The sequence below is a fragment of the Triturus cristatus genome, chromosome 7 (genome assembly GCF_964204655.1).
Source record: "Triturus cristatus chromosome 7, aTriCri1.1, whole genome shotgun sequence".
NCBI lineage: Eukaryota > Metazoa > Chordata > Amphibia > Caudata > Salamandridae > Triturus > Triturus cristatus.
In genome coordinates this window covers 1042427086-1042445202 of record NC_140590.1, presented here as the reverse complement: position 1 = coordinate 1042445202, position 18117 = coordinate 1042427086, and the positions used below count along the sequence as shown (strand labels likewise).

The following is an 18117-nucleotide window of genomic DNA, read 5'->3' as shown; positions in this document are numbered from 1 at the left end:
TAGTTACCTTACAGTTGCTGATTTCTTTACTGATTTCCTTAACAACTACTAATATGCTGAATGTCCCTATTCTTGCTGCAAAATTTAGTCATCCTGAAACATTATTTGGTCTTGAATTGCAGAATAATTCCATTGGCCAAGCATTTAATGCGGTGGTCACAGTCATGACAGGACTATTATCTATAATAGCACGATTTCCAAGAAGGGACTACAATTTGTTCTTGAGGCTTCAGTGCCATACATGCAAATAAAACCAGTCAACGAGTTGTTGGACAATGTTTTAATAACCAAGTACTGTAACAGGTAACATTAAGAAGTTGACTTCCCACACCCAAACCCGTCCCCCAAACACACTCCAACAAAGTTGTCAAGACATACATAGGTTTCTTCAAGCTTTACTTTCCACAAACCGTTTCTAATAGGGCCCATCATACGGCTAGGAGGACTGGCACAGTGGAAGGCTTCAGGATGTTTAGAGATAGTGTGGCCTACTCTGTCTTTAAAATGCACCAATAGCTTTTCAAAAAAATTATTTTTACAAAAAACGATAGTAAAACAAGAGGGATTTTGGAATGCAGGAGCACAGATGACTCAAATGGCTTGAGCAGGCTGCTGAGTTTGAGAGGGTTTCTGGATTTTGCCAAAGGGATTTTAGGTGGAGAAGCCTGAATGGATGTGGGATAGAGAGAACGAGTTTCTGGTTCTTAGGATGTTCCTGTCGTGACCCGCATTTTAAGGGATTTTCGAAATCTTAGTAAAAGACTAGACCATTGATTGATTTCCAAACCCTCCCCAGATGTTCTAACAGGAAGACAACTGGAGGAATCCATAATCTTTTCATTCAAGGGCTAGTTGAGAATGCTCCTTTCACATGCCATGCAACTCTAGACACTCCCCTTAATAGAACCTTGCAGAATAGTGCTGTAAAATGGCAGAAGATGGTACTGCCCATGTTTCCTAAATTCTGATTTCTCCTCACAACCAAATATCTCCAGTGAATAACTTTAAGATGCTGTGGCTTGCTTTTGTCCACTACACGTGACATCTCAATTCCTCGGCAGCACAAAAAGCCCCTGCATAATACTGTTATGTGATATGTATTTGAGTAAAATCACTAAGTGGGCGAACAGATGGTCTGCTATTCAAATTGACTTTTTTATGAGCTGAAGTGTCATGTAAGTCATGCCAACCTCATGATATTCTACAGATTGGCCTGCCACTACACCAATGATCAAGTGAAACCCTTTTCCAATAAATACAGAAAGCAGACTTCAAATACATTGTAAAGACACAGGGTTTAGGTTCATATTTTGGCACAATGAGGGGAATTGTGGCCATTTTTCAGCAGAATGATGGCATATCCAGGTGTAATAATAATAGGCTGCATCTGTGATGGTGTATTAATAATAATATTCTGTACCCATGATGGAATAGTTAGGCACAGTTAAGGAAAGGGGCACATTGTGACACATTTCTCGCAGAAAGACAATGATGGCATATGCAGACGTATTGTTGGGATATGCTTGCATAGCAGATATTACACCCGAGAGATAGAGTATTCTGGCACAGAGATGGGATATTGTTACACAACCCTGAGATATTCTTGAATAGCGGTAAGAAACACTTGAGTTTAGGCATAATACCTTTGTATGTTCAAGCAAAGTGAAATTGAGTCCCAGTTGTGAGAACTCCAGGAGAAGTAGTGCCTCATTCCCAAACTTAGCAACTTGAGAACCTTGCTAAGTTTCTTATTTCTTCTGTACAAATTTGGCTCAGCTGTTTCTTGCTTACCTATCCAGGTCACCTGAATGCTGCTGTGTTTATTTTATGTGAGAACTATGCTCTTTATTCCTAAGAATTTTTGGAGGTTAGTTTGAGACTGTCAATAAATGACAATACTTCAACTGTCCCTAATCAGGGGTATTGTCCTCCCCTACCCCCAGCACACACACCTCAATTCTGCTTTTGTGGCCCACTTCGAAAACAAGGGTATCAGTGAGAAGGAGGTTCATTTTTGATGCTGATTGAATGCTTGTCTCAACTGCAAACACACAAAACCATTACAATGCAGGTTTTAGAAACAGAGACGTGGACTGTTGAGGAGAACATTTTATGGTTTGGCTTTAGAACTATGTGCCCTGGTTCTTCTTGATTGTGTCCACCTAGTATATGAAACAAGTGGTTGATCCAAGAATGTTAGTGGTATAAAAATTAATACTTTATAATATATAATTGTGAGGAAATATAAGAAAGGGTGGGGATGGTTGTGTCATATCAAGACGTTAATTTCTCACCATGCTGGAATGTATTGTATATGGTCAGCTTAGCTGTCTTTTTGGTCTAATAGTTTCATTCAGAGTCAGGTCAGTAGAATAAATAAAATATTTTTAAAGAAGCAGTACAGAATGCTAGTTTTTATCGATCTACTTCCCTGCATGATCATAAAACCTATTCCTCAGTCTTTTCCTCCAACTTTGCTTCAGAAGCCAATTAAAGTTGCAAACTTTGATTATCCAGACTGCGGCCAGTGTGGGGGAGGGGCAGGGATGTTATTACAAAGAGTTTTTAATGGCGTGGCAACTGCCCTAATAGTGCTTCAAGGCCACTGCCCATTTGGGAACTCTCTCAGTCTTAGTATAGACCAGTCCACATTTGAAACCTAGAACTAGTTTCTAGAGTGATTCTGATTGGCAAGGTGACTATGGGACGGAAAAGGGGAAGACATGAAAAAAAGAGAAGTAAAATAGGAACGTGCATTAGAAATAGCATAGTCAAAGTGTTGCTCATAAGCAAATTATAGACACATGTTCCTGGATTTAATAGAAGATTTTACATATAAGTGTATGCACTTTGACACCACCAAGTGCTGATGACTTTGCACTGCAGGAAGACTCTAAAATGACACACAAAGCACAGGCCCCCAGAAAACAGGGCGTCAGGGAGCACTCTTTGGAAGTCATCTCGCCGAGGTATGTCTCAAGATCTCAGTATCAGTAGAAATAGTGGACTACTAAAGTGGGGGGGGGGCAGATGAGGTCAGATATGAGAGGTCTTGGATACCTCGTCAACGCAAACACCTAAGTGGTGGGAGATCAGCTTCTGTGTGACTATGGAGACCCTTGATGACTTGGACGGTATTGATCGCGAGACATGTTACAGGGCCATCTACATTTCCACTCTTACATACTGGAGCACTTCACTACTGGGCTTCACCGCAGGAGAACCCAGCCATAGACAGAACAAAGAGAGGAGGGGCAGCCGGCCAATCAGACGGACAAAATTAGCAGACAGAGCTCTGGTGCCCCGCAGAATCGGCAAACAGAGGTTAATGGGCAGTCCCTAGCCTCAGGATGAGCTGGAGTAACCCAGCATGCACCAGAACCAATTGTGCATAATGACAAATTAAGGCTATGCATTAAAAAAAACAAAAAACAACATCCTTAAAGCTAGGTAGCAAACTGTATTTGTGACAGATAAGGCTTGAGGCTTGTTGATTCTTCACACTGAACTTCTTTTCATTTTTTTTTGTTTTTTTCCTTCTTAAATACCATTGCACCAATGTGGTTCTATCACCAATACCCCGCCCTTTTCCCCCCACCCTTCAGCCCACTCTGGTATGTTTAGCTCAGGGATGTTATATTGGATCTGCCACCAGGGGGAATTACAATTCGCCGGCTCGCTACCCTCGTTCCGCTGTCGTCTCCCTGGTTACCTGAAGAAGGAAACATGAAGGAAAGATTAGAAGTGAAAAAAGGAGTCAGTTATTTTTTAAGTATGAAAGAGGTTTTCTAAGAAAACTCTTAAAAACAAACTTTAGCTGCTAATATCAGGAACTGCTTAGTACTATATAAGAACAGAACAAAAAAGCAAAATCAAATGATAAAAAGACACTGCATTTCATCGCATATGGTGAGCCATCAAACTATACCTAGCTTTACATGATACATGGTACCTCAATTGACATCATTAGTGATAAGTTAGTGACTGTGTAAGTCTTGATTAATAATAACCTCATGCATAAAATCAATAATATTCTATTACATACAGTTTGATGCACAAATAAGGCTGTTGTTGCAGTGATTGCTAGCATATGTCCTCTATACAATTTTAAATAGAGAAAAAAACTTCTGTACCACTACCATCACAGTTATTACATGTCATCAAAGGCATGAGAAGGAAAAGGTAGAACTGTTAAAACATCACATTTGTAATTATAAATATTATTTTCAATGATAAGTCTGCTTAGCTGTATATTGTATCAAATCAAAAGGATAGTACATCATAACTGTGATGCCCCTTGATGAATCTGCATGAAACTTTCCAAACAAAGTTCACACACTTCGACTCCTTCATGGAAAGTTGACAACTGGTACATCGCGAGGGGGTGAAGAAAAAAGGGGGGTGGGTCACAAAACATTGATTTCCCTTGTTAATTCTCATTAAAAAAACTTTGCTCTCCAATATGTAAAAGAATGGCTGAATGTAATTACACAAAATTTGCCAGAAAGTTTTAACTTACCTCAGAAAGAATGCTTTTTGTTATTTAGTGTGAATCAGTTCAACAGTTATTGCAAAATTTGCATTAAAAAAAGTACTCGGTGGTCATGAAGAGTTTAATGTCCCAAAAATTTAGTGATATCTAGACAGTTATATACAGCAGGTGTCTCGCAGGACTCCCGTAGTACCAAACATCTATGAAATACTCTACCTGTACAGTTAGGGAGATTTTCTCCAATCAGTCATTGGGGTACAGCGGTATCTGCGATTGTATCACAGTACCTTGTGATCTGATTGGCCAAGCCCCAACAGCTCAAGAATATGTTGAGGTAACCATTAGAGGACTCAGGACTCGATCTCCATGTCTTGAAAATGTTTTTCAAAACAGACATAAGGGGTCAGAGTATTGGCACCCTGACCTCCAAGCACTTGTCGGGGTGGGGGGCCCAAGATGGACGCCCTAGTGATGAAAAAAATCTGGTACATTGGTACTCTTGCAGAAGTCAGCTCATCCCTCTGATGTACTGAGATACTCCGATGGGAGCCGCTGCTCAAGTTTCACACCAAAGTATTGTGGCACAGTGTGAGCTTCACCAATGATGCTTGCACTGCAACACAGTACAATGGGGTGGAGGCTTGCAAGACAGGTACTGCAGGAGTATCAAGGTACCTGAAAAAAAAGAAATTAAATAAAAGGGAGAAGACAATGCGTGTTGGGTATACAAATGGGAAGTCTATGTGTAGTAGGGGTTGGTTTCACGTGGGGTTCAGGTGTAGGGCCTATCTGAAGGCTAGGTGCAGTGGCCAACCCCCACTGTGCACAGCTGAAGGTTTTGTCCAACTGGGCTTGGCCGCATGCTAAGGGTTGTCTGTCGGTCTAGTTTCCAATATGATTATTTTTAAATCAATGAAAATAATAAAGGTTAGAGTGATGCTATAGTTAGGTTAATTTCTAAGACCTTAACTTACATTAAGAAAATCTAGAAATTTGCTGCAAAAAAACAAAGGTTCGCTTAAAAAAAAAAACAGGTTAAAAGGACTTTATAGTTAAGTGTTGGAATAAGACATGAGCTAACTTTTAAAAAAACACCAAAACAACGGAACTACATAATTTATAGTTTAGCCGAAACTATGGGGCCCTGCATCAGTTGCGAGACAGGAGTTGCAGGCTGACGCACTTGCGTGTGGTATATTTCCCTCTAAAAGAGAGGACCCTAAATGAAGTGTAGTAGGCCGGGTCAAGACCTATTGTGGACTCATATATTTGATAAGCTTTCAGCACTAAAAGACTGAGGGGCAGATTTACAATAACTGGCGCATCCCTGCATATCAGCAGGGATGCACCAGTTATTGTGCGTCATGGCTCCGCCACCATGGATGCACCGCATTTACAATGCGGCACACCATGGGGCAAAAAACGGACAGATGCGGGACGCATCTGTGCTGTAAAGGCAGAACATTGCTGGAGTTGCATCGCAAGCGCAACGCAGCTCCAGCAAGGCTCTGGGGTGCCCTATCTTCACAATGCTGCGTCAATCCTTACGCCTGCTTCAAGCAGGCGCAGGGTTTTGACGCAGCATGGGCTCAAAAGTGACTGAGTGAAATCTTGTAGATTTCACTCAGCCACTTTTAAGAGGCGTTCCTGCGACGGAACGCCACCCCCTGCGCAGGAACGCCTACTTCTGGCGCAGGGCTTTACAACGTGATGCATCTCCCAGATGCGTCACGTTGTAAATACCCCGCAGCATGGTGCTGGTTTTGCGCCGCCGCTGCGTCACAAAAGTGGCGCAACGGTGGCGTAAAAGAGGAGCAAGAGGCTTGTAAATCTGCCCCTGAGTACACAATACTGCCTAAAGGATGAGAGAGCCTGTGACTAACACCAGCATACTTCCTCACTAAAGGAGGTGCAAGGGGAAGCAGAGGGGTCATGCTCAACAAAAGAAAGGACCCTACACCAGAGACTGAGTATTTTACCTTTTGTAGTGTGCATTATTGAGTTTTTTATGGTGCATTAAAGTACTATAAATCAAGTTTTATAAAGATAAGCACTAAAACTGACAATCAAGCTAATATGTGTTCAGTGTCTGTTGAGTGTTGAGCTTGTTATACTCCCACATTAAACTCTCTGAGAAGCCGTGACTGCTTGTGATCGCTAAGACTGTGAGTCAAGTGTTGACTGGGTTGTACTTGTCATATCAAACACACAAAATGTGATGGGAGGATGCTTGCAGTAAGTCTAACCACTAGCAATCCCTTCAGCTACCATTTCAACCCATGGTTGTTTTGCTTACCATGCCAGCTCAGATTAGACTGAGTCATATGCAAATCAGTCTTGACCCTGCTCAATAGGAAAAGAACAGTCCGAACTGCCAAGCCAGGTCCTCTCTGAACCAGAACACAAGCAACCCAAGACCCTCTTCGCCCCGACTGGGGCTCTTCATTCGGGTGTAGCTTGGTTCCAGTATCACAGTGAGCAAGGGACCCACATCTGGGCATATACATGGCCACTTAGGGAGGTACATCAAACACACAAAAGGTGATAGGAGGATGCTTGCAACCAGTCTAAACACTGACAATCACCTGGGTAGCATTGCAACCCATGGCTCATTTGCCCACCATGCCACCTCAGATTAGACCCAGCAAAAGGCAAATCAGTCTTGGCTCTGTTACAATAGGAACAATCCAGGTTCACTGCCAACGCAGGTCCTCTCTGACCTGGAATATAAGCAGAGCAAGACCGATTTTTCTCTGTTTGGGGCATTTCAGTCACTTGTAGCTTTGTTCCGTTGCCACAGTGAGCAAGCGACCCACGTCTGGACATACCCTTGGCCATTAAGGGTGGTACATCAAATACACAAAAGATGATGGGAGGATGCTTGCAAAAAAGTCTAACCACTGGCAATCGCCCAGGGTAGAATTCCAACCAATCGTTCATTTGCCCACTATGCCACTCCAGATTAGACCCAGCCATGTGTAAATCATTATTGACCCTGCTTCAATATGTACGTTTTGTAACGGTCTGGTACCACACTCTTTCTTCTAAATATAAATATAATACAAATAGCTGATATGCCAACATTTCCTCTCTATATATAATCCTCATCTGTTCATTGCTGCTTCATGCCTGCTTGCTAAATAATGATTTATGTTACTAGTGACATCATACACAGCGGTGATCTACTTCCCAAACAGGTTCATAGCAAAGACAACACTATTCCAACCAGACACCCGTAGAGTGTAGCGTCCTACACAAGTGAACATGCACTTGAACACCCCCACCAAGGCATAATCAGCACTATACAAATAACCTTGAATTATGGACAGAATCCATCTTACAACACAAGCACATGCATCATATATGCATGGCAGTTACCAAATGTCAGGCATAAACACCTTATGCCCTCTAGAAGCCAAGGATTGGCTCCATAAGCCAGAGATGGCCTGAGCTGACCAAAATAATGACAAAGAGGAAGACAATATATCTAGAATGACCACACTATTCCAAGGCCATCATTCTATCAGGAATGGGAACTATGATTCTGGGGAGCCTGCAATATGCAAGTGAAGGCAACCTGATCGCAATGTCGCTGTAATTCCCTCAATGTCCGCAATATGTTAAAAATATCTTCTTACGTCACAGCATACAAAATGCCTATCTAGCCAAAAATTAACTCAAGGTCTTATTTACAAGCCCATTGCACCACCGGTGTGCCTCTTTTTTTGGACGCACCGGCAGAGCAGTGGGCCTGCCCATATTTACAAGGCCACGTAAAAGTCTCCCTGTGTGACTTTTCAAGTCCTTGTAAAAATGGGCCCCTTTCATGCATTACTCTGTGTGAAATGGGCGTAACATGGGTGTTGCTGTGGGTGTTCCCAAGTAACATCCATGGAACTTTACGCATTCCCATATTTACAACAATTTGTAAAGCTGGGAATTCATCAGAATCCTATGCCTTTCCTGGGGGGCATAGGTATGATGCAACGAGGAGAAATACTTGAATTTCTCCTTGTGTTTTCCTCCTTCAATGACAGCTGCATCCTGCTGTACGCATAGAAAGAGGAAAACGCCATTAATGATTGCTTATCTGAAGGAAGGTGTCCCTTCCTGCATAAAAACAATCATCCCCGCTGCACAGGTACCCTTATAAAATGACGCAAGGGTGCCTGCGCTGGCGCATGGCAGATAATTGTGTGCTAGTGCACGGGAAAGCACATGGATGCATCGTGTTGTTGTTGATACAATGCATCCTTGTGCTTTGAAAATTATGCAGCACGGTGCAGCTAAATGGCTTGCGCCACTGTGCCATTTTCTTGTAGATGAGGCCCTAAAAGGGAAATAATGCATGATACTTGGAGTACCAATAGTATGCCCAGGAGGGCCATAATATTGCCTAGAATGACCACAATACTATATAGATGGCCACATTCCAGGACCACTGTACAATCTAGAAACCTACCTCATTCTCTACCCGTGTCACTTTCACCTCAAACTTCACCTCTTTCATAGATCAGATCCATTTTTCAATTTCAGTCACCTCCCTGATCCCACTGTCTTCTGCATGAATCCATTATTTCTTTTACTTCTCTCTACCTTCACTCTTATCACCCTTAACGGTTTCTGCCACACAGCTCACTCTTATGTTCAATGCTTCCCATCACTATCCTCTCTTTGCGTCATTCTCCCTTGCCTTTTTATCACAGTCTTCCTTCCTTCTTCTTCCTTCCTTACTCCCCACTCTCCTTTCTTTAATACCTACTGTAGTTTCCTCTTATGGCTCTTGTTCTTTCTTTTTTACTTTTGCTTTCATCCTCCTCTCTCTTTCTGTTCATTTCCTGCCATCATCCTCTTGCTCTGTTTTCATGGTCCTTCATCTTTCATTATCATTATTTCTTACATCTTCTATCTTTACCCCTCCTTTCATATTACAATTTTTTTTTCTAATCCTTTCATCTCATTTTTACTTTTCCGTGGCCAAATTCAAAGGCCCAAGTCGAAAAAGCTCTCAGTTAGAGAAGTTAAGGTTAGATACTTACAGGGTTTGATCAACAAGTGCAATTAATCACACCTGATATACACACATTACGGTTTACAATTGCTTGTGTTAAAACTGCTCTGAAGAGCAGGGAAAGGGCGGTAAGGATGCTCTGGAAATTCTATCTACAACCTCAATGAAGGTGCTTGTTTGTTTTAAAAATAAATCTTGATTCAATTGTTTTCCCTGGAAACAGTCACTGATTTACGCATTTCGATGTTAAGAGTAAACCTATCGAAAATAGGCTGCTGATATCCCAGAAATTTTTTCGGCAGGAAAAAATATTTTTCTCGTGTGCACAAAAAATCTAATTAGACCAATAGAAAGCAGTTTTACGAGCAATATAACATCATTGTGTCGTGCCATACTCACCAGCAAGGCTGAAGGCGGAGTGGTGGAGGTTTCGAACTGGGGGAGTCTGTCGGGTTGGGGATCCCTTGGTGGAACCAGCCGGCGTCCCTCCTTTGGACGTGGCCAGGTCAAAGACTGGTCCATCGTACATCCCCCTTGGCACGGCACGGAGCTCTGCCAGCTGCAACAAGGGACATCAAATTCAAGGCAAGCAAAAGAATCATACTGGTGCACGTGTGAAAACTATTTTACAGTAGTGTCCCAATGGAAAACTTAAGAATATGGGGGCATACTTACAAGCCCTTTGCGCTGCTGGTGCATCACTTTTTTTGACGTACCGCCGGCGCAGTGTGATGCTCTATGTTTACAAGGCCAAGTAAAGACACCCTGCGTGGCTTATTATGGCCTTGTAAATGTTGCCCCTTTTCATGCAGCACTTTGTGTGAAAGGGGCGTGCCATGGGTGTTGCTGTGGGTGTTCCCACGCAACACCTACGAATTCTGCCACATTCCCAGATTTACAACGTTTCATAAACCTGGGAATGTGTGAGAATCCTATACCTTCCCAGGGGAGGCGTGAGCGGGCCCAACAAGGAGAAATACTTTTATTTCTACTCGTGAAAACACCTCTCTTGGTTGTTTTTGTGCAGGAAAGTGTCCCTTCCTGCATAAAAACAGTCATCACCGCAACGCAGGCACCCATGGTGTAAGGGTGCCTACATTGGCACATGGCCGCCAATTGTGCACCAACACAGGGGACAGCTCAGGGATCCATCATATTGTTGTAAATATGACGCATTCCTGTGCTTTGAAAATAACACAGCACAGCACAGCCAAATGGCTTGTGGCACCAGGCTGTGTTACTTTCTTGTAAATAAGGCCCATGGTTTATTAGCTGCTGTGGACTCTACACAGCCCACTTTCATAGCCTCTCATTGAATTAAGGCACTTTAATGTGCATGTTAAATTTAATAGCATTTTTCTGTTGCTTTTAATAGATGTGTTTTACTTTATGCAGACATAGATGTGGGGCTCTAAACTCAACACCAACCTACTCCCTAGCACAGTGTAGTAGAGTTGTAGCTGCAGAGGTGGAATGACTGCTTTTCACAGATAGTGAATGCGACAACCATGAAATTCGCCCTTTGTTTTATATATAGTTTGGATATGCATGATATTGTGCCTAAAACCGAAAAACTGTTACCTGACTTTCTTGATCTATTTCCATCAAGGGTGTATACAACACAATTGTCACTGAAAGGATGCTGTAGTGTTTGGAAAGTGACTTTCCGTGCACTGCAGATGCTAAAACTGGCCACTAGATGTCACAGTTGCACTCCCTACTGCGGAGCCACAGAAGCTGCAGCAAAGCTCATGCAAGCACTGTCGCTGCCAGGTTTTCATTTTGCTTATGTGTGAGATTTTTTCTGGTTTTCGGTGTTATTATGTGTGACTTTTCAAATAATATGGGGCATATTTACAAGGGATTAACTCCACACGAACGTCCTGTGGTGTTAAGTTTTTTGCCTTATTTACAAGGCATCATTAAACCACTTAATGAGGCTTAACACTGCCTTGTAAATAAGGCACCCTTTCATGCTCCACTTAGCGTGAAAGGGGTTGGCTATGGGTATTGCGGTGGGCATTCCGCCAAAACACCCATTGATTTTGATGCTGCCCCTTATTTACCAGGGTGGCATAAATAGGAGGCAGCGCCAAAACTAAGACCAGGGAAAACCTTGTCTTAACATTGCCAAACGAGAAGAAATAATTAATTTCTTCTAGTTTCTGCTGTTTCTATGTGTGCTGCATTGTGCTTCTGCACCAGAGCGTGGCTTCTTGTTGCTCCCCATGCGGAGCAAAATCAGTGACAGGCTCCAGAAACAGTGCTCCGGTCACACATGCTAATGAGACAAGCACAGGCCGGCCCTGGAGGCAGCCACAGTTTCAATGTTTCTTTGTAATAATTTCATTCAAGCAAACAGATAAGTCGGGCCCCAGATGAGATTTCTATAGCAGCCCACCTCTTCCGGGCCCAGCTCACCCTCTAGTTACCTAACCCCACTCTCTGCTGCAGTACCTCATGACGCATATGAGCTAGCTACGTGACAATGCGTGACAATAGTGCGGTGATGCGGACACCAGCACTAAAATGCATGGAACTAACCTGCAGTGCGCCGTACTTGGCAGGTCTGAAGCACGTGTTTATTTTGTTTAGTGCTCATGGCGCAACATCTTTATAAGAGCTCGAAAAATAACAGACAGGAGGGTGTAAAGGAGAATATAAACTATGGCGTGTTGCAAGAGTAGCTAATATCACACGAAGAGCACTCGACCACCAGCCTTTCAAGCACAACTAAATGCAGCCTAACTTTTTAGACAATGACTCACCTTTGAATAGGCTTGTGTCCCTGAAAGATAGGTAGATAGGGCTGTAGGGCTAGGGAAAGGTATATGACTGACTGTCACTGCCCTAGCGGCTATTATGGCACACCATGAGACTGGGAAATGCCCAGAGTTTCTAATGGGCAAAATGGCCTCTGAGCTGTTTGGCTCATGCTGCAGGTCAGCGAACTGGAGACATGGCATTGCGCTCTCCATGCATGAACTGAATTTGTACTTTTGGTTCCAAGGCTTACCTTGCTCCTGGCCTTGATCCGCTTGTACACAAAGTCTGGGAAAGGGACGCAGGGGATGAAGCGGCCGCTGCCTTGGGTGGCATGAAGGTTGCCCTCCTCCAACACAATCTTGCCTTGCGATATCACCACCAAGGGGGCCCCTCGCAACTCCATTCCTTCAAAGATGTTGTACTCTGCTGCCTAAAAACACAGGAGAAAAATTATTTAGGGTTTTCCATCTTTAGTTCTCTAATAAGCCATCTTCTCCAAGCCAGAAACCAACACATATGAATTCAGTACTTACTCTGCATAAGCTGCAAGCACTGGGAGGAGTCGATTACAGGTATTGGGCGATGGGGAAATTGAATTAATATCTTGAGGGCAGAAGGGGAGCAGAGCCAGCCCATTGATAATGGTGCAGGGGCTCCACCCGGCTTCTCTTTTCCAAAGCATAATGAGTAGATGTCAGGAGGGCTCCGCAATGGCGTAGGAGCGTCGCCCACAGCCTGGATCACAGCCAGTAAAATAAAACGATGTTCTTGCGTTGTTTATTTTGCTATTGCCGCCTTTTAGCCAGCGGTGTTGTGAGGGGTGGGGCCGAGGTATGCACCCCACTCCCTAAGTGTGCATATGTGTTTTGGCCAGCCGTCTCAGGCCGACCAAAACCCACATGCACACTTAGATTTTCTCCAGCCCAGCTGCATTGAGCAGCTGGGATTGAGAAACCCCACAGGCTTCCTGGTCTGAGCAGGGCGTATTTCCTGCTTGCTTAGGCCAATACCCGTTCTGCTCTGCAGCACGGGGATTGGATGGGAGTCTGGGTCCCGGGGGCTGCTGGGACCCAGGAAGAGGAGAGGCAGCGAATGCGATGATGGGTGTGGCCAGCGGCAATAGGTTCGCGTTTTTTAAAAATAATATATTTCTAAGCCCCCTCCGCGCAAACCCTCCTGCATGACCCCACCTGTCCCACCACCCTTTGTTTATGGCGGCCGCTGCTGCAGGTGGAGTGTCTGTCATTTGACAGACACTCACCTTGTCGGGGCATGGCCGCCAGGCACTTCACCTGCGCTAATGCACATGTGCCTTTCAGCCTGAGGCAAGCTTCAGCGGGCTGAAGATTTCACAGCCCAGAGGTCACTGACGTCATCAGCACGGAAAAGCTCTTTGAGGTCCTCACTCTCATGACGAGGGGGAGCTTCACTGAGAGTGTGAGAACTTGGTGCTTCAGGTTTAAGTCCTGAAGTGCCTAGAGCTTGCTGTCTATCAATAACCCTTCGTCACAGAGTGGGGTCAGCACGTGTCACTGACCCCACCCCACTCTGTAATACGTTAGGGAAGGTCCTCCTCTCATTGCCTGACCCATGACGAGGTTACCTCCCTGAAGCCTCCAGCAACCAAGAGGCCTTTCTGCTTCTCCCTCCCGCCACCCTCTGTCACTGGTGCAGCCCGGTAACTGATTATAGAATGGTGTGTGCATGTGTGTATGTTTGTCTGAGCGTGCATGCTGTGAATGTGCTTCTGAATGGTGAGTGTATGTGTGCATGTTTGTGAATTGATATACGTGATTGAGTGTGCATGTGGATGGGTGTAAGTATGTGTGTGCTTTTGTAAGTGGATGGATGGAAGACAGTGTGCATAAGTGTGCCCGTCCTACTACCCATCCACTTTACAGGCCGCCACTAAACACAGCCTAAACCTCTACAGTAAAACATGACCCAGTAGCCTAACCAGGACTTAAAAATGCAGTAGTGCAAATGAAATGTACCTAGTGGGCCTCTCTTTCTGGTAAATTATTATATTTCCATATCAAGGGCAATGGCTCGTGTGTTTGGAGTGTGGAGAAAAAAACTATTCTTCTCAAACATCAGGAAGAATTACATTTTTACTTTGTGATAATCTTTCATTTAAAGGTTTTAAAAAGTTGAATGATATGGTGCATTTATTGGCAGTGAAATAATGTTTCCATATAATGCTCTAAAACACGTCTTAAAATTGTTTTTTACAACATACCCACATTTTTCCACTAGTAAAAGTGATATACCGGTAGGTGTATTAAAAACTGCATATTAAAAATACTACTTTCCTCCATATCCTATACATCAAACACTTTTCTTTTACTTTGCATAGAAGCCTCCACTATATGACATGTTGCTCACAGGATTTTTTTACCATGCCTATAGCCCTGCGAGGATATTAAAAGGTCGATATGTTATAAGCTCTATAGCAGAGAAGTGATTTTTTTCTTATGAAAATGTTATTATTCAATGGGCACGTTAAAACGTATGGAAAAATGTATCAACTGCTTGGGGCTTTCCGAACTTACACGTTGTGCTAAAAAAAAACTTATCAAATCAGCACAGGCTTCTGGTTGTTACAATGAAAAATAGTCTATCTCTATTCTCCGGTGAGACATAAATTAACCCCCTCACTCTCAAATGTGATCCTGAATTTCTATAAAGGTTGCAGAGGTCAGTAAATTCCAAAGTCCCTTTAAATTTCGCCCTTGGTTTGACCTTGGATAATTATGTGGTCCAAGAACACTTCATGGTGAGGCTGTAAGGCTTATAAGCGGGAAACAACCTTTACAACGCAACTATTACATCGCACTACACTTACAACGCAGGCATTACAACGGAACATCCTTTACAACGCATGACACTACAACGCATACCATTACAATGCATACCATTACAACGCAGACACTACATCGCATGTCACTACAACGCAGGCATTACAACGCATACCATTACAATGCATACCATTGGAGTTAGAATATTAATTTTTAACCCCTACACTATCCAACACTTACCCTACTGTTGCACCCCCTGGAGTTAGAATAGTAATTTTTACCCCTATACTATCCAACACTTACCCTACTGTTGCACCCCCTGGAGTTAGAATAGTGATTTTTACCCCTATACTATCCAACACTTACCCTAATGTTACACCCCCTGGAGTTAGAATAGTAATTTTTACCCCTATACTATCCAACACTTACCCTACTGTTGCACCCCCTGGAGTTAGAATAGTAATTTTTACCCCTATACTATCCAACACTTACCCTACTGTTGCACCCCCTGGAGTTAGAATAGTAATTTTTACCCCTATACTATCCAACACTTACCCTACTGTTGCACCCCCTGGAGTAAGAATAGTAATGTTTACCCCTATACTATCCAACACTTACCCTACTGTTGCACCCCCTGGAGTAAGAATAGTAATTTTTACCCCTATACTATCCAATACTTACCTTAAATGCAATGTAACATCATGCGTTGTAATGGTATGCGTTGTAAAGGTAGTATGCGATGTAATGGAATGCGTTGTAAAGGTAGTTTTTAAAAATGCGTTGTAGTGTCATGCGATGTAATGGAATGCGTTGTAGTGGATGTTGCGTTGTAAAAATTGCGTTGTAAGTGCATGCGTTGTAAAAGTATGCATTGTAACGTCATACATCCCTTATAAGCGGAACATGAAGATTCAAAAGCACACATGATGCACAATTGAGTGGTATATTAAAACTTGCTGAATACACATCCGAAAAAACTAGTTGTCAGCACTTAGAGATGAGAGCAGAGCTAATGTTGTATCTGAAAAAACACACATCCTTTTACTTGTATCTGACCACGCTCATAATTACGGCCAAGGCCTGTAAACATTATTTTTTGTTTGCAGCTCATTTTAATTTTTATTAAATTTGCACTGGAATGCATTCTGGTCTGTGCAGCTCGAATGCGTCTAATTACAGATGGGATGGCCATTGGAAATCATGGCTAGAGTATCACTACACCCTTAAGGGGGTTCAAATTCTTAATTTTGTCTCACATACAATATTCCACTCACTGATTGATGGCTTTTTGCTGATACAATCTTCACAGCATCTGAGTCCCAAATAACTAAGTCACTGTCGGAGCCCACAGCGATTCGCCCTTTCCGGGGGTACAGGTTGAAGATTTTGGCCGCGTTGGTACTCGTCACTGCCACAAACTGGTTTTCATCCATCTTGCCAGTTGCCTGTGAAGATAAAAAAAGTACATTATTTAGCAGGAATTCCCCAGTGACGAGGTTCATAACCCAAGAGTACATAAATAATCGGTGAAAGGATGGGTTTTGCAGTGGAAGGAAGGAGGTGTTTGGGCAGAGAGTGGTAAGGAGGATGAAATTGCCCAATCATTTTAGTAAGATACATATGACCCGTAAGGGCTTCAAATCTTCTGTACTTGAAGAGTTTGGTCAGGACATGAAATTCCATTTGTGGAGTCAATAGTTTGCTTTTTTTTGTCTAATTCATTTTTTTCTAAATATAAAAAATATGTGTTTCTAGTTAAGAGGTTTTAAACATCTCCATGCTATAAAAGGCTTATCTCATAACATAGTAGGAAATGAGAGCGACATTTGTCCCAAACATTCGGGTTCCAAGCACTGAAAACCACACCCACTCTTCACTCCATCCAAAGCACAGAAGTTGTATGTGCTATGCAGCACGTGATTTAGGCAGTTGAGCCATATTCGAGGGTCAACATCCCCCCCATGGTTCACACTCATCCCACCCAGCAGTAAGCAGGAAGGTGACATCACCTCCATGAAAAGACTTCAGGCCAGGGTTCATGTGGGAGTGGTTTCGTTCTGAAATCAAATATGGCGCAGCCGCATATTCGATTATGAAAACTCCACTCAATTTTGGAGTTTGATGAAATGTATTCCATCACATTACTTTCCTAAAAAACACTATTTTTTATAGACGGTGCATGTGTTTAACATGTATTCTGTTCAACATATATCTTGTGCCATGGACTTGCTGCTTTTAAATGTTGTAAACAACAGCTGATATTATTAGCCCAGCTCAGCTCCACCTGTTTTAATAACTTTGAAGGATGAAAGGGTAATTATGTAAGGATATAAGTGGTATTTGTATAGCACAAACCTAGTCAAAAAGACAGCAGGGCAATGAAAAGGGCCAAATGCAAACATAGTGTCCATAGCTGAATGGTGGGTGCTACTGCATTGTGATGTAGTGTCCTTTAAAGTGTGTCTTCAACTTTCTTATGCATTGGAGCAGAGCTGTGGCGGTCCTTATGGATACAAGGATGTTGTTCTAGATACTGGGTGCATAGATAGAAAGGGCCTGCTGCCTTTATTTGTTTATTGTTTACACTGCTCAGTCTCCTTTCTGAATGTGGTTTGACTGAAGGTGTGTTGAGAGCCACAAGAGATGGTGAGCTTGTCCGCAAAATAAGGGGGATGATGGTCATGATGGCCTTGTCAATGCTGCTGGTTTTCAAAAAGGTGATGACCAACAAGGAGAGAAAATGGAGTTCCATCAGGGTGGGGGTGATATTCCTTCCGGCCCTGAATGAGACGTGTTGTAAAATGGAGGATGCATATAAGGGATGTAAGTGTGGAGCCTGGCAGGCCACAGAGAAGGTGTTGCCACTTTCTAAATGCAAGAGTACCAGGGATTGAACAGCAGCTCTGAAGTCACTTTCTGGAAGAAACTGTTTCACTTTCTTTATAAAAGAGCGGATGCTAGGCTGTCTTTGTATTTTTGGAAGTATGGTTCTTCTATGTGAGGTTAGTGTCCAAGGTAATTCTAAGTAATCTGCCATTCACGGAAAAATG

The 18117-nt window shown here is 43.0% G+C and overlaps 1 protein-coding gene across 2 annotated transcripts in view; it reads right to left on the bottom strand.

The window, feature by feature from the left end:
* Positions 1–265: 265 nt before the first annotated feature.
* DPYSL3 (dihydropyrimidinase like 3) overlaps positions 266–18117 on the bottom strand; it is a 303590-nt gene continuing 285738 nt past the window's right edge. For both annotated transcript variants that reach the window (XM_085618098.1, XM_085618099.1), the window contains exons 11-14: positions 16342–16512; positions 12520–12699; positions 9903–10062; positions 266–3712 (exon numbers count right to left, since the gene is read on the bottom strand). In XM_085618098.1, the coding sequence (XP_085474224.1) occupies positions 3621–3712; positions 9903–10062; positions 12520–12699; positions 16342–16512 (603 nt within the window). In that variant the 3' untranslated portion in view covers positions 266–3620. The remainder of the gene's footprint in view (positions 3713–9902; positions 10063–12519; positions 12700–16341; positions 16513–18117) is intronic.